This window comes from Pristiophorus japonicus, unplaced genomic scaffold (assembly GCF_044704955.1).
Source record: "Pristiophorus japonicus isolate sPriJap1 unplaced genomic scaffold, sPriJap1.hap1 HAP1_SCAFFOLD_733, whole genome shotgun sequence".
In the NCBI taxonomy this organism is placed as follows: domain Eukaryota; kingdom Metazoa; phylum Chordata; class Chondrichthyes; family Pristiophoridae; genus Pristiophorus; species Pristiophorus japonicus.
The window spans coordinates 173,057-194,701 of record NW_027254649.1 but is presented as its reverse complement, the minus strand read 5'-3'; the positions used below and the strand labels follow the sequence as shown (position 1 = coordinate 194,701).

Genomic DNA, 21,645 nt, shown 5'->3' with positions numbered 1-21,645 from the left:
GCTTGAGTGGGTATTTAAAATAGAGAAACAGCCAAGATGGAAGGGAGAAGCTGAATTGCAAGGTGAAACTGTAGGGGATGGGAAGGAAGCCACTTAGGGCCACACTTTCCCTGCCAAGCAAACAGGATAAGGGGAGAGAAGCACAAGAGCAAAGCGAGAAACGGCAACACAGACAGAGGAGAATGATCATAGCTTCTGAATTAACGTGAATAAGGGGGATTGTGTAGGACAACTGCCAGAGCAGCTTCACTAGATCCTCTTGATGCAGTGACGATAGTACAACTTCATTACTGCAGTCCTTTGTGGGAGCTCGACAGATTCCTAGTCGAGGAAGTTTCCAGTTAGAGGGAAAATTGCCAGTTAGTTGTGATTGTTAGGAGCTATGCGCTACTGCAACTTCCTTGACATTTACCTGGGGAGTCAGAGGATTTTCCCGAATTCTCTGCAGGGTCTCTCTCTGTTCTGGCTTCTCCCAAGAGGTTGCATGACATTACGTTTAATAATATAGGCTATTTAACTGGTTCAGAAAGAGAAGGTATCCTGCTTTGCTGATGAATCAAAGTATTTAGTGTGCAACTAAGTCATACAAGTCAAGAGGGTCCCAGGCTTTAACCTCCAGTGCGTTACATTTAATTCCAGAAAATGGTACCGAAAGTGAGTTGTATAAAGCAGGAACAGTGGATTTTCTATTCATGGATATGAAATAATAATGCATGAGTGGAACTGGATATTCATTCCTGTTCATCATTCCAAAGGTCTGCTCTCCAAGTGGAGCAGTTAAGTACTTGGTACACTCCGCTTCATTCTTTGAATGTATGAATCCTACATATACTGCAAGAGTGAACCCACCCTAGTCATCAACAGGGCAAATCACAAAGAATTTTTGACTATTACAACATCCCTCATGTACTCCGCCCTTCCCATGCTACGTAAAAGGTACTTCTCCTTGGACCAGAGGCAAAAATCACCAAATCACAATCATTTGCAGCTCTTCCCCAAAAAGGGAGATTGCAGATCCGGATGGAAAGCAAGAGTTCGACTTGTTCTCTGCACCTCAGCCTTTAGATCCCTTTCAAGTCTCACTTAAGCAGAGCAATACATGCAAATCTGCAGGCACATTCCTGATTGGCCCCTTGTGCTAATTCTTACCTTTCCCATCAGCTTTGGGGAACAGTCTGTTCCATGGAACTTTGTTCTTGTGAGGCAGAGATTGCAGGTAGTTTCTGGCTTTGACATTGATTATACAGTTCAGGTCCTCTGGAGAGGGAGAGCCAAGAATACCTACAAACAAAGAGCGGGTTACACTGGAACTTTGTTGCTGGGGTAACAATTTCCACTGAGAACCAGACAAGAATTGAAAAGGGCAGTTCACAGAGGTCAGCCAGTAAATATATCAAGTGGTGTGGCACTGAACCAGGCAGACAAGACCCCATGTTCAATCACTAGGCTGCGCTGAATTAGCTGCTCTCAGCTGGAGTGACAGTTTGGGTATTGCAACTGGACAAAGAGCCCCTGAACTATGGGAGAAAAAAAAATAATAATCAGCCGTGGGTCCCACTCCTAATCCAGTGACCCCGGAAACAAAGTGTGATGCCAGGGCAAGATCAAGCACCGCTGTGATACCCACCGCAATCAGAGAACTTACAGCAGAAGAGGCCGCCATTCGGCCCAATGTGCCAGTGCTGGTTCTTTGGAAGAGCTATCCAATTAGCACCACTCCAATGTTCTTTCCCCATGGCATTGAAAATGTTTCCTTTTCAAGTATATATCCAATTCCCTTTCAAAAGTTACCACTGAATCTGCTTCCACTGTGTAAAAGAACTCTCATCTTGCCTCTGGTTCTTTTGCCAATTATCTTAAATCTGTGTTCTGCTTCCCGACTGTCCTACCAATGGAACCAGTTTCTCCTTATTTACTGTATCAACCACCCCTGTCAAAATGATTTTGAACATCTTTATTAAATCGCCCCCTAACCTTCTGTGTTTCAAGATCAATTTCAGCTTTTCTAGTCTCTCTACATACCTGAAGGCACTCATCCCTAGTATCATTTCTGTAAGTCTCCTCAGCACCCTATCCAAGGCCTTAACAGCCATCCTAAAATGTGGTGCCCAGAATTGGACGCAATACTCCAGCTGAGGCCTAACCAATGTTTTATAAAATATTAGCATAACAATCAAATAGTCTGTATACTAGAACATCAAAACAATGAGAGCTTTGAGAAAGCATCAAGGAAACAGTGCTCCTTTCATAGTCCCTCGGAATCGAGGAAGACTTTCCGCCACTCTTAAAATGAATCCTTAGGTGGCTGAACAGTCCAATATGAGAGCCACAGTCTCGGTCACAGGTGGGACAGATAGCCGTTGAGGGAAGAGGTGGGTGGGACAGGTTTGCCGCACGCTCTTTCTGCTGCCTGCACTTGATTTCTGCATGCTCTCGGCGATGAGACTCGAGGTGCTCAGCGCTCTCCCGGATGCACTTCCACCACTTAGGGCGGTCTTTGGCCAAGCACCCCCCAGGTATCAGTGGGGTTGTTACACTTTTTCAGGGAGGCTTTAACACACTGTTTATGTACCGCTAACATCCATTTTCCACACTATTGCACCCATCATCAAAACCCTTATTCTTTAATATATTACCAGCTGGGAGCATGCTCCAGAATTGGATTTATTTATCAGTGTACTCATCGATTGGTTTCCTAATTTTCGTTACAATCATTTGTGCAGTATCTAATTTTACTCATCTCCATTTTCTTGGTTTAAAAGCTATTGCGCTTCTTTTCTGCTTTTTCCAAGCTCCCTAATTTAACTATTCAAGCCCAGGTTTGCATCTCACTTGCACCCTTTCCCTGGATATGTATTTTAGTTTTACTGCACATAAGCTAAAGGAAACTACAAAAATGGAATTTAAACAAAAGCGGCAAAGATAGCTCTAAAATGATTCAGCTGGGTTCCCAATCCTAATCAGGGTTGAGCAACCCCTGTTGGAAAGGCGTCGAAATTGAAGAGGGACAGGATTGAGCTGGACTATGATGCACATGCACTCTCTTCCGCCCCCTCCCCCCCCCACCTTTCTTTATATGCCCCAGGTCCAACAACTAGAAAGGCCATTTGGGTTAAAATACTGGGAGGTGGATGACACCATGAATCTGTACCCCAGCAAGAATTTTTAACAGATTTAACAAGAAAAAAATTACCAGAAAAAAAAATCCCCTGATCAAATTACACTCTCTCCTTCTCATCACCTCTAAAGACCATTGGGGAAGAACTACAGTTCTAAGTTAAATATTGTGGGGACTATTGGGCTTCAAAGCAGTGTCTCAAACAAAACAAGGGCATGCCCTCTAAAGAGAGGGAGACAAGTTGGTACTGTATTTCTTACCAAGGATATGGTTGAGCTGATCCAAATAGTGTTTGCCTGGGAAGATGGGTCTACCGGAGAGCATCTCAGCCAGGATACAGCCTACTGACCAGATATCAATCGACTTGGTATAACCCTGCAAGGAAAAAACAGAATTGCAGTGTACATTCCCAGGTTTATGCATTGAAACTGAATTATAAACATAGACTAGCCAGAACCTAGACTTCAAGTAGGTTTGCAATAAATCCTGAACCGCCATACCACTAAGTATTTATGTTTTCATGTGATTACCATCACAAAAGTGCAGAAAGCAGCCATTTAATCTCATGCTGTTCTTGCTTCTCCAAGTCCAGTGATGCATAAACTTTTTTTCTCTTTCCCATGGCAGCTGGTGATGATTCCACCATTCACACTCCATCGAGATCCATTTTTTGTTTCCTAACGTGCCATTACCATCTCATTTTTGCCGATCATCCCTTCTGTCTCTTAAATCTCTCCTGCCTTCACAGGCCTTCTCTTGTTTTTTTTCTCCCCTCTCCCTTTCCCTGCACTTCCTTAAGAATCTGTTACATCTCAAACTTTTCAAGTTCTGATGAAGGATCACACACCTGAAACGTTAACTCCCACAGATGCTACCTGACCCAGAGATTTCCAGCATTTTCTGTTTTTATTTCAGATTCTAGTATTTTGCTTTTGTATTAATGTATAAACCAAACTGGCAATGAGAGCCACAAGATTATGAAGTGCAGTTTAAATGGCACACGTACACAAGACGAATTCAGACAATTAAATCAGTTACATGAAACTTTAGGAGTCTGATAAATTTACAAACCAGTTTTGAGTACAACTACAAAAGTGAGCAACTTGTTGCTAGGTCTCCATCAATGTTGCTCTTTAACAACCCATTAGATCAAGGTGGTCATGCTAGAGGATTTGAGTATAGGAGCAGGGAGGTCTTACTGCAGTTGTACAGGCCTTAGTGAGGCCTCACCTGGAATATTGTGTTCAGTTTTGGTCTCCTAATCGAAGGAAGGACATTCTTGCTATTGAGAGAGTGCAACAAAGGTTCACCAGACTGATTCCAGGGATGGCTGGACTGTCATATGAGGAGAGACTGGATCAACTGGGCCTTTATTCACTGGAGTTTAAAAGGATGAGAGGGGATCTCATAGAAACGTATAAGATTCTGACAGGGCTGGACAGGTTAGATGCGGGAAGAATGTTCCCGATGTTGGGGAAGTCCAGATCCAGGGGACATAGACTTAGGATAGGGGGTAGCCATTTAGGACTGAGATGAGGAGAAACTTCTTCACTCAGAGTTGTTAACCTATGGAATTCCCTGCCACACAGAGTTGTTGATGCCAGTTCATTGGATATATTCAAGAGGGAGCTAGATATGGCCCTTATGGCTAAGGGGATCAAGGGGTATGGAGAGAAAGCAGGAAAGGGGTACTGAGGTGAATGAAAAGCCATGATCTTATTGAATGGCGGTGCAGGCTCGTAGGGCCGAATGGCTTACTCCTGCACCTATTTTCTATGTTTCTATGTTTCTGTTCTCAGTTTGCGCAGCTTGACCTGGAGGAGTGGCAGGGTGCTGAAACTGGCAACAGTGACTCGGGGTTAGGAAGGAAAAGGGACTGATTTTATAAAAAACTAGCCAGCGTACTCTGCCCTGCCAGAAGGTGAGCGGATAAAGATGGAGGACACAGTTGAACTCCGTTGTAGCATCCAGTCAAATAGCCTGAATGTCTAGACTCAAGTGATAGCAGCCATTTGGATGAGGTGCAGCCAGTGCCCATGAAATCACACCCTAGTCACCATCTTCACGGGGGGAGAGAGAGAGAGGAACCAATTAGTTATTGGAAAGTGACATCCAATGTCAGTGAAGTTGGAACTGTGCACAGAAGAGAAACCAGAGACACAAGCTGACCATTACAGTTCAGCAATCCACTTGCACTGACATTTCTGGCTGTTTAAATTAATCAGTTTGAATTTTTTTTTAAAAAGATAGATTTGCTAAACTGTGCAATTTAAAAAAGAAATCTCCATTTTTGAGAGTTGCGAGACGGTGTTGGGTTGCTATTCTGCTGTGCATAGAAACATAGAAAATAGGTGGAGTTGAAGTCAATAGAGTTTCTCATTACACCACCTCCAGTACACCATTAGAAACAATTTTGGTGTATCCAGGGTAAGTAAACCTGGAAATAGCAGATTTGAAAACGGACCAGTGCATAAATACTGAATTTCTTCCCCAATGTTCAAACAGACTAAATTTGTAAATAAATAAACTAAAACTTCACAGAAAATTTGATTCAAAATGTAAACATGGAGCTGAGTGACCTTCATTCTTGATTCCCGATTCAAACTGCTGGTAGGTTGACAATGGCCCGTAGGCAGACACCATGACTGCTGACCAAGAAAGTGATCAGGAAATTGGAATGTAATCCTGCAATGATTATACATTAATGTACCAGAGTGAATGCAAGTTTACCGCATGGCTAACTTGGTTCCTTTAAAACAAGTACATTAATGATACTTATTACCTTTCCTTCTTACACTAGAGTCTTAAACTTAAACAAATCCAATGACATAGGTATGAGAAGCGAGTTGGCCAAGATCAATTGGGAAATTAGATTAAAAGGTATGACAGTAGATAAGCAGTGGCAATCATTTAATGAAATATTTCAAAATGCTCAATGAATATACATTACACTAAGAAATAAAAATTCCATGGGAAAAGTGATCCATTCATGGCTAACAAAAGTAATTAAGGATAGCATTAGATTAAAAAAGGAGGCTTATAATGTTGCAAAGAATAGTAGTAAGCCTGAGGATAGGGAGCGCTTTAGAAACCAGCAAAAATCGGGAACTACAGGCCAGTTAGCCGGACATCAGTCGTTGGGAAAATGCTGGAATCCATTATTGAGGAAGTGGTAACAGGGTACTTAAGACTATCATAATATGATTAGGCAGAGTCAACATGGTTTTATACAAGGTAAATCGTGTTTGACAAATTTGAGTTTTTTTGAGGATGTAACAAGCAGGGTAGATAAAGGGGAACCAGTGGATACAGTATATTTGGATTTCCAAAAGGCATTCGATAAGGTGCCATAAAAGTTTGCTAAGCAAGATATGGGGCACATAGGCCCCAAGTTTCCACACGATAAAAAACGGGCGCCCCTCCGGGCTGGGCGCCCGTTTTTCACGCCGAAAAAATAAACGCGCCATTCTTGAGCGCACTGCAGCTCCATGTTTGCTTGGCGCGGTGCCCAGGGGGCGGAGCCTACCACTCGCGCCGATTTTGTAAGTGGGAGGGGGCGGGTACCATTTAAATTAGTTTTTTTCCTGCCGGCAACCCTGCGCGTGCGCGTTGGAGCGTTCGCGCACGCGCAGTGTGAAGGAAACATTGGCACTCGGCCATTTTTGTAGTTCTTTGTAGCTGTTTAATTTTTGAACATTTTTTAAAATAAAAGCACATTGCCCTTCCATGATCAGCACTGAGGCTTCTTGCAGCAGTGAGAAGGCTGCAGGAAGCCTCAGAAGTTGAGGCAGCCGTTTCCCGACGGCCTCCCCCACCGCCGTCGGGAATGGCTGCTCAACTTGAGGCTTCCTGCAGCCTTCTCACTGTCTCCTCCCGCCCCCGCCTGCCATCGGGAACGGCTTCCTCCTCCCCCCCCCACCCGCTGCGTTCGGTTGGTCGGGCCCGCCCGCCGTCTGGAACGGCTTCCTCCCCCCACCGCTGCGTTCGGTCGGGCCCACACTCCCTCCCTCCCGCCAGCCGTCTGGAACGGCTTCCTCCCCCCCCCAGCTGCGTTCGGTCGGTCGGTCGGGCCCACACTCCCTCCCGCCAGCAGTCTGGAACGGCTTCCTCCTCCCCCAACTGCGTTCGGTCAGGCCTGCACTCTCCCTTCCCTTCCCTCCCCTCCCCATCCCCTCTCTCCCCCACCGCCGTCTGGAACAGCTTCCTCCCCCCCCCCTGCCGAACGAACGGCTGCCTCAACTTGAGGCTTCCTGCAGCATTCTCCCTGGCTGAAGCACTTTCACACAGATAGGAAGATGGTTTATTTAATCTTTTCTTTGCTTATAAATTTTTATTCAGGTTGGATTTATTTGTATAATATTTGTACAAGTATAAATAAGGATTTATTATAGAATTTAATGACTTCCCTTCCCTCTCCACCTCGTTCTGGACGCTTAATTTGTAACCTGCACCTGATTTTTTAATGTGTAGACAAGGTTTTTTCAGTTCTACAAAAATCTTCACTTGCTCCATTCTAAGTTAGTTTGGAGTAAGTTTTCACTGTGGAAACTTTGAAATCAGGCGTCAGTGGCCGGACACGCTCCCTTTTGAAGAAAAAATTCTGTTCCAAAGTGAAACTGTTCCAACTGACTAGAACTGCAGAAAGAAAAATGTGGAGAATTGCAATTTCTAAGATAGTCCGTTCTCCACCAGTTGCTCCTAAAAATCAGGCGCAAATCATGTGGAAACTTGGGCCCAGAGAGTTGGGGGTAAAGTATTAGCATGGATAAAGGATTGATTGACAGGAGAGAGTAGGGATAAACTGGTAATTTTCAGATGGTCAGGCTGTAACAAGGATCAGTGCATGGGCCTCAGCTATTTACAATCTATATTAATAACTTCGATGAAGTCGACAGAGTGCGATGTATCCAAGTTTGCGGACGATACAAAGCTAGGTGGAAAAGTAACATGTTTGAAGGATGCAAAGACCTTGAAAAGGGATTATAAACAGGTTAAGTGAGTGGGCAATAAGGTGGCAGATGGAGTATAATGTGGAGAAATATGAGGCTATTCACTTGGGTAGGAAGAATAGAAAACCAGAATATTTTTTTTTTTTTTTAAAATGGTGAGAAACGATTAAATGTTGGTATTCAGAGAGATTTGGGTGTGCTTGTATAAGAACAAGAGTTAGCATGCAGGTAACCGCAAGCAATTAGGAAGGCAAAAGTCATGTTGGCCTTTATTGCTTGAGAGCTGCAGTACAAGAGTAAGGAAGTCTTGCTACAATTGTATAGGGCTCTGGTGAGACTGTACCTGGAGTACTGTGCACAGTTTTGGTCTCCTTATTTAAGGAAGGATATACCTGCCTCAGAGGCGGTGCAGTGAAGGTTGACTAGATTGATCCCTGGGATGAGGGTTGTCCTCTGGGGAGGGATTGAGCCTTTACTCTCTGGAGTTAAGAATGAGAGGTGATCTCATTGAAACATATAAGATTCTGAGTGGGATTTACAGGGTAGATGAGAGGATGTTTCCCCTGGCTGGAGAGTCTAGAACTAGGGGCATAGTATCAGGATAAGGAGTAGGCCTTTTAAGACTGAGATGAGAAGGAATTTCTTCACTCGGAGGGTTGTGAACCTTTGGAATTCTCTGCTTCAAAGTGCTATGGACGCTTAGTCATTGAGTATATTCAAAGCTGCGATAGATTGATTTATGGACTCGAGGATTTAAGGGATATGGGGATAGGGCAGGAAAGTGGAGTGGAGGACGAAGATCAGCTATGATCTCATTGAATGGTGGAGCAGGTTCAAGGGCCGCATGGGCTACTCCGGCTCCTAATGCTTATGCAGCCCCTCAGGATAGCACCAACCAAGAACTTTAACTGTTGTAAACGTTGTTAAATGACTTCAAGTTTAAAAAAAACACTGAAAACGCTGGAAATATCCAGAGAGAAAAAATAGACTAATTTCAGATGAGGCCAGTCACCAAGGTGACAACAAAAGCACTATATTTCCAGTATTTGCCGTTTGTGTGATTTCTAGTATTTTGCACTTTCAAACTCATTAAATCCAGCTGCCACCCTGTTTTCCATCGGCCACACTGACTGATAGCAATTATCTCTCACATTTGTGCTCTGTGGGGGTCGGGCGCGACCCACACCAGAACAGTGTGTCCTACAGTAGGAACAGGCCAGCCGCACTGTCGGCTCTGCAGATTTTCACAAACACAAAAGACAGACAGCGAGTTCATTTGTAACAAAACAAAAATGCCCTCAGTATTCAGAATTAATTACAGTAATTCTCGGCACGTAAATGATCAGGTTGGGTTGTCACTGACAGTGATGTTCCAAAGGTACAAAAGCAGCACTTTAAAACTGTGGAGACTTTGTCTTCTCTGCAACCAGGCATTACTCAAGATTGCAGAATGAACAATAGGACTGCAGAAATTTATAAATTACAACGGAATTATTACACCCGTGGGGAAGTCACACAGTTGGACGGTTGTCACTGAGAAAACAATTCAGTTTGATTTCAAGTCTTTAACCGGTGTGCAATAGTCACTAACTGCTTTCAGTTTCAGTCCAGCTCTGATTCAGGGCCCACAGGACAAGTCAATCCCAGCACCCTGTGTTAAATACCGTCCATTAAGGCAAGTTTATTTTAAACCATATTAAAACAAAAAAAATTTCAAATCTTTTTTCTCTAAATTAACTAATCTCAATTAATTTTAAATAGTGTTTTTTGTTATTATGTTGTGTTTCTTGTTTTAGGAGGTTATTCTCATTGATAGTCATGGGAACTCGTAAAAACAGAGTTCCCATTATCAATGAGAATACTGCAGTGATTGGTGGTCCAGACCCACGTGACTCCAGCATTTTGGCACGCATGGGGAAGTCCTCTCTCTCTTCTCTAAGCTACGCATCGAATGAAGGCCTACGACCAGAATCGGAGGCGCCTTCGGAACTACCAGGTACTTCCGCAAAAAAGTTTCGGGTCGGAGGTGTTCGTTCGAAGGAAGCCTCCAACATTGAATTTTAGCCCCATTAGAAATGATGACCTAAAGCTTAGTCAAAGAGGTAGGTATTAAGGAGCATCTTAAAGTAGGAGAGAGGTGTAGAGAGTTGGAGAAGTTTGTGGAGGGAATTCTAGAGCTTAGGGCCTAGGCAGCTGAAGGCACAGCCGCCAATGCTGGAGCAATTAAACTCGGGAATGTGGAAGAGGCCTGAATTGGAGGAGCACAGATATCTCAACTGCATGTAGGGCTGCAGGAGGGGCAAGGCCATGGAGGGATTTGAAAACAAGGATGAGAATGTTAAAATTGAGGCGTTGCCTGACCGGGCGGGAGCCAACATGGGTCTGCGAGCACAGGGGTGATGGTTATACTGGACTTGGTGGAAGTTAGGATATGGGCAGCAGAGTTTTGGATGAGTTCAAGTTTAGAGGGTGGAAGATGGGAGGCAAGCCAGAAGAGCAAATAGTCGAGTCTGGAGGTAACAAAGGTATGGTTGAGGGTTTAAATACAAGTTGAGCAGTGTTATAGAAATGGAAGTAGGCAGTCTTGGTGATGGAGTGGATGTGCTCAGAAACTCATCTCTGTCAAATGGCACCCAAGTTGCAAACTATCTGGTTCAGCCTCAGACAGTTGCAAGGGACAGGGATGGAGTTGGTGACTAGGGAACTAAGTTTGTGGTGGGGACCGTAAACAATAGATTCGGTCTTCCTAATATTTTAGTTGGAGGAAATTACTGCTCATCTAATACTGCATGTCAGACAAGCAGTGTGACAAATTAGAGACAGTGGAGGAGTCACGAGGAGTTGGTGAGGTAAAGCTGGGTGTTGCCAGCAAGCATGTGGAACCTGATGGGGCAGCAGGTAGATGAGAAATAGGAGGTGGCCAAGGATCAATCCTTGGGGTACACCAGAGAGAATGATGTGGCGAAAGAGATGCCATTGCAAGTGGTTCTCTGGCTACGACAGGATTGATAGGAATGGAATCAGGCGAGTGCAGACCCACCTAGCTGGACGAGAGGGGTAAGGTATTGGAGGGAGGGGTACCAGTAATTTATTGCGATGCAATATCCCGTAACTGGCCTGAGCACAAAGCCCAATTTGAAAAACTAGGTACACAGATTTTACAAAACAAATGAGGCTCCGGATTGGTTTTGACCTTAACCCTGTGCACACTTATGAGGCACTGGCTCCACTCAACTCTGGACAACATGCACATCTGGTGCAATATTCCATACAATTTATAGCCTGTTTGACTAAAATCTCTCTTTCATACTCTTCTACTGAAGATTCGCATTACAGGATCGGCCAAAGTATTTGTAACATACCCTCAAACAGTTCTCCCCCAACATTGTTCAGAGGGCAAAAAAGACCATCGAGAATGGAGTTAGTAACACAACCTGTGTTGGGTCAAGCTATGAGCAACAGTTGTTACGGCCTTGCTACCCTCTCTCATTTGATGACAAGATCATGAAAGCACACATTGAACACTGTGACCAGTTTAAAGTTGGGCACAGACTAGTCAGCCAAATAATTCAGTATCTGTAGAGTAGAAACTATTCCAGAACAAGCAGAGAGGAGCTCCTCTCCTCAAATATCTGAACTCGTAGTCTCAGGTACAAGCCTGCACGGACATTCCTACAAGCTTTACAAGATTCACATTTAACAATGAGGATGGGTCGGCGGGCGCGGACAGGTCGACGTGCGTGCGTGAAGAGGGGGAAGAGAAATATTCCTCCTATTCCTCCTGAAGAGGACAATAAGATACAAGACGACATGAATAAACTTACAGAATGGGCATATAATTGGCAAATGAATTTCAACATAGATAAAAGTGTGAGGTATTACATTAAGAAAAATAAGCAAGCCACTTATTACTTGGAAAAGAAGAATTAAAATGGGGTAGAGGAGCAAAAGGAGTCAGAGTACAAGTACACAATCTCAAAGTAGCAACATAGGTTAATAAGGAAATTTTAAAAAAACACACACATGGGCTTATTTCTAGACAGTTAGAATTAAAAAGTAGAGAAGTTATGCTAAACTTGCATCAAACCTTGGTTCAACCACACTGGGAGTACCATGTACAGTTCTGGTCACCATATTTTAAAAAGGATTATAGAGGCGCTGAAAAGGTGCAAAAGGTTTACAAGGATGATACCAGAATTGTGAGGTTATACCAATCAGGAAAGGATGCATAGGCTGGTTCTCTGTTCTTTTGAAAAGGGAAGGCTGAGCAGTGACCCATTAGAGGTTTGTAAAATTTTATGAAAGGTTCCGAAAGAGTAGACATCTAGAAAGTGATTCCACTTGTGGGGAAGAGCAAAACTAGGGGCCATTAATATAAGATAGTCACCAAGAAATCAAATAGGGAAGTCAGAAGAAACCTCTTTACCCAAAGAGTGGTGAGTATGTGGAACTCGCTACCACAGGTGAATAGTATAGATGCATTTAAGGGGAAGTTAGATAAGTACATGAGGGAGAAGGGAATAGAGGGTTATACTGATAGATTTAGACGAGGAAGGATGGGAGGAGGCTCGAGGATGCCAGCATGGATTGATTGGGCTGAATGGCCTGTTTCTGTGCCGTATATCCTATGTAATTTGATGTAAGTAACTGTTCAAAGCTGTTGTGTTGCTGCAGAAAGACAGTGCAGCCTCCTTTAGGGACTGAGTGGCAGAGGGTCCTTGATTTTTAGGATATCGCTTGTTTTGTTTTTGCAGAGCCTCAATCTTGCATTAAGTCAGCTCTGGATTTGGATTAAAAATCAAATAGCCCAAGAGCTCACCTTGGAGTTGAGCATAATCTCAGGTGCTCGGTACCAACGGGTAGCAACGTATTCTGTCAGGAACCCGGTATGATCATGGTCTGGGTCAGCCACACGTGCCAATCCAAAGTCACAGATCTGAGAGAGAGAAAAAACAAAGCATCATTTTTGCATCAGGAAGCCACAGCACTTCCTGCTCCATGTATTGAAGTGGTGCCGATATCTAAAGAAAAGGTTTTCTGTATTTGTGGACAGGCCCACAGCTACACCCGAGCCACAGAACTGTTGTGTAAGTTAGTATTACTGATACCACCAAAGTTGCAGATTAATGCTTTGTGACCAATCCACACAGCATTCCAAAACCCCCATCCACTGTTCTGTTAATACATCTTACCCACATTATCTTTAGTGTTAGATTGACAAGATGTCTAATTTACTCGAGCAAATTGGATAAAAAACTCCTCACTTTGCAGATTTAAAACAATAGGCGTTCAAGAATGTGCACAAAAAAAACCCAGATGAGATGCATCCTTTCCCCATTAAAACAACAGACGTTTGACTGGGTGGGTGATGAGCAGACCGGTGTGAATCAGGGCACTATTGTCTGGCCCTACAACAAAAAAAACGTTGATTTTTCAACACTGTAATTGTCTTTGATAGAATGTGTTAAGATGGAGCCAAGAAACCCAGGAGGCTGAGAGAGTGGTTTTCAGTCTGTTAGTTGCTATCAGTTTGCTCACTGATTGGGAAATTACTCCCAGACTGACAGTAAGTGGCAGTGAAGATGCCCAAATATAGCGAAAAATGTACTAAATGGCCACGCTGGGGACTGCACTGAATTGGCTGCTGTATCTGGCAATGTTGAGCCACAGACAAAAGTGAAATTTGACATCCTCAACCCAGCCACAGTAACCTTTCAGAAAACATCATTTAGATCAACCTAGCAATTTTACTACTGACGACAGTAGCAAGTGTGACTGTTTAATCCAGGTTCGGCACTAGTTGAATAGAAACCATCCAGCAGAATTCTGGGCCAGTGCATCAATGATGCCAAAAATAAACCCCATTTATTGTTTTCAGTAGGTTATGGATATGAATTGTTAAATTTTTTGAAAATAAAAAAATTAAAGGAATAAAAAGATTCTTCCAATCCCTGTGTTTGAGATGGAGTCTCCCTGAACACTCCTGAAATTTGTCTCGAGTCATGCAGGGTTGGAGAAACAGTTCACATTCACTACACATTACAACTCATTTATATTTTCACAGCATCAATGTGGATTTTCAACTTCACGGCTTAACAGCCAGAAAAGGAACAGTAGAGTTATGCTGTTTTACTTTGATTCTAGTGCCAAATTCACAAAGCACTCTCACTCACTCACACACACACAATCTACTAGTACAAGAGGGATCGAACGGACCAGGCTGGTTTAGCAGACTGGTCCCTGTGCCAGTCGTGATATTGTGATGCACATCAGTTTATGGGCACTATGCTGGCAATGGTATAATCATTGAGGCCAACTCCATGTCAATCTGGCATCAGACAATCCACAAGTCTGTGAGGCAGTCATGTAGAGGCGCCGATTTGCATATCAGTGTTGTGTTACAAATTTAGTACTGGATTTACATCAACACCAGTGTGAATTTGGCATCAAATGCATGCTGCAATAGCTGAAAGTCTGTTCGCTAATCTGTTTTTTTTTCTATGATAAATTCAAAATGCAACAGACGGAGCTATTTCAACAGTCACAGAACAAACCTCAGGCATGTGTACAAGTCCCAAACATAGGGAAAAGTACGAGCAATACCTCACTATTTAAAAACAACAACTGCATTAGGATTCAGATATCAGTAGCTTACCAAAAATAGGCCTTTTCATTAAGCAATTTTAGGAAAATTAAAATAAAACCAGAGTAGGTCTTCTATGGGGGTCCTGCCACAATTATGTTCTTAAAAAAAAAAGTTACATTTTTGGTGGCAAACCCCAACATGTACTATCATTGAAGTCCACACGGTCCACTGTCGGGCATGGTAGCAGGTCTGTCATTTCTAAATCTGTACGGCATACTGCTTGGGGAACTGCGGCAGCCAGTACAAGGTGCGGTAAAATACTCAACTCCAAGAGAACAGGCCAGGGATATACAAAAAATAAGAGGATAGTTTGGAAAACTAGTACCACTATCTGTAATTCCAACCTTTTCCTGGTTACGGTCGGAGACTGAACCAGACTGACTGCAACCCCGGCGTCCTATTTGACCCCAAACTGAACTTCCAACCCCACCATGCCCTCCATCACAAATACCACCCACTCCCACATCCATAAAAATCTCACATCTCCACTCCTACTTCAGCTCATCTGCTGTTTAAACACTCATCCATGCCCTTTCTTGCCCCCAGACTCGACTATATTCCAATGCTCTCCTGGCCGGCTGCCCATCTTCCACCCTTCATAAAATTCTCATTCTTGTGTTAAAATCCTTCCAGGACCTCGCCCCTCCCGATCTCTGTAACCTGCTCCAGGCTCTACAACTCTCGAGGACTCTGGTCTAATGTGCATCCCCCACTTCCTTTGCCCCACCATTGGCAGCTGTGTCTTCAGTTCCCTAGGCCCCAAGCTCTGGAATTACCTCCCGAAACCCCTCTGCCTCTCACCTCCTTCAAGACTTAAAACCTACCTCTTTGATCAAGCTTTAAGTCACCTGTCCTAATATCTCCTCTTTGGTTCAGTGTCAATTTTGCTGGACTACACTTCTGTGAAACATCTCAGGACGTTTTACTATGTAAAGGCACTATATAAATGCAAGTTGTTGTTATAAGGTTATGAGTTACATAGGCTCTATATTTGGCATTTCAATAATTACTGCCTTATTTTAGACAGGCAGTCGACTTATTCTCCGACTTCTGACAACGTCAAATGGATCACCACCTGATTTTCCACCTGTGAGAAAGCACCCAATACTCACCTACTCATTTCAAAGTCATGAGGGGTCTGGACAAAGAGAGAAACTGTTCCCATTGGGAGAAGGGTCGAGAACCAGAGGGGACAGATTTAAGGTGATTGGCAAAAGAACCAAAGACGACACAAGAAAACCTTTTTAAAAAAAAAAACAGCACGAGTGGTTAGGATCTGGAATGCACTGCCTGAAAGGGTGGTGGACGCCGACTCAATCACTGCTTTCAAATGGGAGTTGGATAAGCATCTGAAAGAAAAAAAAATTGCAGGGCTTCGGGGAAAAGGTGCGGGCAGCGGGACAAGCTGAAGCGCTCTTGTAGAGAGCGGCAAGGGTTTGACAGGCAGAATGGCCATCTTCCGTGCTCAAACCATTCTAGGATTCTATGTTTAAGTTAATATGGCAGGGGGATGGGAACCTATGCAGCGAGACAGGGCAAAGTAATATGGAGTCAGAAACAGATGGTAGAAAGATCAAAAGCAATAGTGGAAGGCCAAGTAAACAAAGGCAAGAAACAAAAAGGGCCATACTACATCATAATTCTAAAAGGAAAAAGGGTGTTTAAAAAAAACAAGCCTAAAGGCTTTGTGTCTTAATGCAAGGAGTATCCGTAATAAGGTGGATGAATTAACTGCGCAAATAGATGTTAACAGATATGATGTGATTGGGATTAGAGAGATGTGGCTCCAGGATGATCAGGGCTGGGAACTCAACATCCAAGGGTATTCAACATTCAGGAACGATAGAATAAAAGGAAAAGAAGGTGGGGTAACATTGTTGGTTAAAGAGGAGATTAATGCAATAGTTAGGAAGGACATTAGCTTGGATGATGTGGAATCTGTGGGTAGAGCTGCAGAACACCAAAGGGCAAAAAACGTTAGTGGGAGTTGTGTACAGACCTCCAAACAGTAGTAGTGATGTTGGGGAGGGCATCAAACAGGAAATTAGGGGTGCATGCAATAAAGGTGCAGCAGCTATCATGGGTGACTTTAATATGCATATAGATTGGGCTAACTAAACTGGAAGCAATATGGTGGAGGAGGATTTCCTGGAGTGCATAAGGGATGGTTTTCTAGACTAATATGTCGAGGAGCCAACTAGGGGGAAGGCCATCTTAGACTGGGTGTTGTGTAATGAGAGAGGATTAATTAGCAATCTCGTTGTGCGAGGCCCCTTGGGGAAGAGTGACCATAATATGGTGGAATTCTACATTAGGATGGAGAATGAAACAGTTAATTCAGAGACCATGATCCAGAACTTAAGGGTAACTTTGAAGGTATGAGGCGTGAATTGGCTAGGATAGATTGGCGAATGATACTTAAGGGGTTGACAGTGGATGGGCAATGGCAGACATTTAGAGATCGCATGGATGAACTACAACAATTGTACATCCCTGTCTGGTGTAAAAATAAAAAAAGGGAAGGTGGCTCAACCGTGGCTATCAAGGGAAATCAGGAATAGTATTAAAGCCAAGGAAGTGGCATACAAATTGGCCAGAAATAGCAGCAAACCCGGGGACTGGGAGAAATTTAGAACTCGGCAGAGGAGGACAAAGGGTTTGATTAGGGCAGGGAAAATAGAGTACGAGAGGAAGCTTGCAGTGAACATTAAGACGGATTGCAAAAGCTTCTATAGATATGTAAAGAGAAAAAGGTTAGTAAAGACAAACGTAGGTCCCCTGCAGTCAGAATCAGGGGAAGTCATAACAGGGAACAAAGAAATGGCAGACCAATTGAACAAGTACTTTGGTTCGGTATTCACTAAGGAAGACACAAACAACCTTCCGGATATAAAAGGGGTCAGAGGGTCTAGTAAGAAGGAGGAGGAACTGAGGGAAATCCTTATCAGTCAGGAAATTGTGTTGGGGAAATTGATGGGATTGAAGGCCGATAAATCCCCAGGGCCTGATGGACTGCATCCCAGAGTACTTAAGGAGGTGGCCTTGGAAATAACGGATGCATTGACAGTGATTTTCCAACATTCCATAGACTCTGGATAAGTTCCTATGGAGTGGAGGGTAGCCAATGTAACCACTTTTTTAAAAAAGAGAGAAAACAGGGAATTATAGACCTGACATCAGTAGTGGGTGAAATGGTGGAATCAATTATTAAGGATGTCATAGCAGCGCATTTGGAAAGAGGTGACATGATAGGTCCAAGGATTTGTGAATCTGCTGGAATTGTGTGAGGATGTTTCCAGTAGAGTGGACAAGGGAGAACCAGTTGATGTGGTGTATTTGGACTTTCAGAAGGCTTTTGACAAGGTCCCACACAAGAGATTAATGTGCAAAGTTAAAGCACATGGGTTTGGGGGTAGTGTGCCGACGTGGATTGAGAACATGTTGGCAGACAGGAAGCAAAGAGCAGGAGTAAATGGGTACTTTTCAGAATGGCAGGCAGTGACTAGTGGGGTACCGCAGGGTTCTGTGCTGGGGCCCCAGCTGTTTACATTGTACAATAATGATTTAGACAAGGGGATTAAATGTAGTATCTCCAAATTTGCGGATGACACTAAGTTGGGTGGCAGTGTGAGCTGCGAGGAGGATGCCATGAGGCTGCAGAGTGACTTGGATAGGTTGGGTGAGTGGGCAAATGCATGGCAGATGAAGTATAATGTGGATAAATGTGAGGTTATCTACTTTGGTGGTAAAAACAGAGAGACAGACTATTATCTGAATGGTGACAGATTAGGAAAAGGGGAGGTGCAACAAGACCTGGGTGTCATGGTACATCAGTCATTGAAGGTTGGCATGCAGGTACAGCAGGAGGTTAAGAAAGCAAATGGCATGTTGGCCTTCATAGGGAGGGGATTTGAGTACAGGGGCAGGGAGGTGTTACTACAGTTGTACAGGGCCTTGGTGAGGCCACACCTGGAGTATTGTGTACAGTTTTGGTCTCCTAACTTGAGGAAGGACATTCTTGCTATTGAGGGAGTGCAGTGAAGGTTCACCAGACTGATTCCCAGGATGGCAGGACTGACCTATCAAGAAAGACTGGATCAACTGGGCTTGTATTCACTGGAGTTCAGAAGAATGAGAGGGGATCTCATAGAAACATTTAAAATTCTGACGGGTTTAGACAGGTTAGATGCAGGAAGAATGTTCCTAATGTTGGGGAAGTCCAGAACCAGGGGTCACAATCTAAGGATAAGGGGTAAGCCATTTAGGACCGAGATGAGGAGAAACCTCTTCACCCAGAGAGTGGTGAACCTGTGGAATTCTCTACCACAGAAAGTTGTTGAGGCCAATTCACTAAATATATTCCAAAAGGAGTTAGATGTAGCCCTTACTACTAGGGGGATCAAGGGGTATGGCGAAAAAGCAGGAATGGGGTACTGAAGTTGCATGTTCAGCCATGAACTCATTGAATGGCAGTGCAGGCTCGAAGGGCCGAATGGCCTGCTCCTGCACCTATTTTCTATGTTTCTATGTCTATAACCAGCTCGCTATACTAGCCATACCCATGCTTCAGGACTACTGATAAACCTGCATCCTTCAGCTCCTTGGTGTGGTCTGCTATATTAAGGGTACACCTCAAATGGCAGCCAATTTCAAGACTAGATTCCATCACCCACCCGTGAAGGCACCAAGCTGAATTGGGGTACAGTTCCAGTGGCACCAGTCATCCTCCGGTACCTCATCCAGTAACCAGTCCCTTTGTACGAGCCCAATGAGGTTCAACCGAGTATTTGACCAGCGGGGGATGGAAGAGGTCACCACAGCCAAGCCTGATTGCACCTGGCTTCCACGCATTCACTTTTCAGCAGGGGTCACGGAATAGCAAACATAGAAAATAAGTGCAGTAGTAGGCCATTCGGCCCTTCGAGCCTGCACCACCATTCAATATCATGGCTGATCCTCTCTCAACACCATATGCCTGCTTTCTCCCCATGCACCTTGATGTCGTGTGTCTAGAAATCTAACTATCCCCTTCTTAAATATATTCAGTAACTTGGCCTCCACAGCCTTCTGTAATAGAGAATTCCACAGGTTTACCATCCTCTGAGTGAAGAAATTTCTCCTCATCTCAGTCCTAAATTTCCTAACCTGTATCCAGAAACTGTGACTCCTTGTTCTAGACTTCCCAGCCAGGGGAAACATCCTCCCCGCATCCAGTCTGTCCAGCCCCGTCAGAAGTGTATAAGTTTCAAGGAGATCCCCTCTCATTCTTCTAAATTCTAGTGAATACAAGCCTAGTCGACCCAATCTTTCCTCATACGACAAGTCCTGCCATCCCAGGAATCAGTCTGGTGAACCTTCTCTGCATTCCCTCTATGGCAAGTATATCCTTTCTTAGGCAAGGAGACCAAAACTGCACACAATACTCCAGGTGTGGCCCTGCAGTAAGACATCCTTGCTCCTGCACTCAAATCCTCTTGCAACGAAGGCTAACATACCATTTGCCTTCTTAACTACTTGCTGCACCTGCATGCTTACTTTCAATGACTGGTGTACAAGGACACCCAGATCCCTCTGTACATCAACATTTTCCAAGCTATCGCCATTTATACTACCTACTTGTGTAGTCAGCAAACTTGGATCGATTACATTTGGTTCCCTCATTCAAATCATATAAATATAAAAATATAAAATATATATAGACCCGTTTATTCCTACACTTGGTTTCCTGTCAGTTAACTAATTTTCAATCCATACCACTATATATTGCTCCCAATCCTATGTGCTTTAATTTTGCACACTAACCTCTTATGTGGGACTTTATCAAAGGCCTTCTTAAAATCCATATACATTACAATCCACTGGCTCTCCCTTATCTATTCTAATCAGTTACATCCTCAAAAAACTCCAGTAGGTTTGTCAAACACTATTTTCCTTTCATAAATCCATATTGACTTTGTCTAATCCCGTTGATATTATCTAAATGTCCCGTTATCATATCCTTTATAATAGACTAACATTTTCCCTACTACTGATGTTAGGCCATCCGGTCTGGAGTTCCCCGTTTTCTCTCACTCCTTTTTTTTTAAATAGTGGGGTTACATTTACCACCCTCCAATCTGCAGGAACTGTTCCATAATCTATAGAATTTTGGAAGATGACAACCAATGCATTCACTATTTCCATGGCTACCTCTTTTAGCACTCTGGGATGCAGATTATCAGGCCCTGGGGATTTATCGGCTTTCAGTCCTATTAGTTCCTCTAGCACTATTTTCTTACAAATAATAATTTCCTTTAATTCCTCTTGCTCACTGGACCTTTGGTTCCCTGGCATTTCTGGGACATTATGTGTATCCTCTTCCGTGAAGACAGAACCAAAGTATTTATTTAATTGTTTTTCTGTTTCCTTGTTCCCCATTATAAATTTGAGAATGTGTAAAGAAGGGTTGCGAATGTGGTCGATGGATAGAGAATGTGGCAAAAGGATGGAGATAGGGAATCATGGGAAAATAGCTAAAAAAATGTCAAGATGCAGACAACTGCAGAATCGACAGAAAAAAAGGGTTACCAAGAGTTGAAGTTGAGGTTAAACATGGGTCATGAGAAAGACGCAAGGCAGCACAAAGAAAGAAAGCAATCCTAGATAGGAGGGGAAAAGTAATAGCTTTTACTGATGAGGAAGGGAAACTAATTGGGTTCTTTATTGATAAGGGAAGACAGTGTAGCAAAGCTATAACTAACCTGACCCCAGCCCTAATTGGGAGACTTTCTTGCCTGCCATTGGACATACTCGGGGTTGGGGGGGGGGGGGGGGGGGGGGGGGGGAGGCAGAAAGGGGTTGGATAGACCAAGTGCTAATCAAATGTGTTCTGTTTTGAAAATGTATAACTGTTGTTGTGTCGTGCTGAAAAGGGACTTGTCCAGGGGAAGGTA

General features: G+C 43.6%; 1 protein-coding gene across 1 annotated transcript in view; it reads right to left on the bottom strand.

Moving 5' to 3' along the window:
• The window catches only part of mapk1 (mitogen-activated protein kinase 1), a 108,679-nt gene that overhangs the window by 6,063 nt on the left and 80,971 nt on the right, over positions 1 to 21,645 (bottom strand). Inside the window, exons 4-6 of the mRNA XM_070874240.1 lie at positions 12,887 to 13,003; positions 3,379 to 3,493; positions 1,150 to 1,281 (exon numbers count right to left, since the gene is read on the bottom strand). Coding sequence (XP_070730341.1) covers positions 1,150 to 1,281; positions 3,379 to 3,493; positions 12,887 to 13,003 — 364 coding nt within the window. The remainder of the gene's footprint in view (positions 1 to 1,149; positions 1,282 to 3,378; positions 3,494 to 12,886; positions 13,004 to 21,645) is intronic.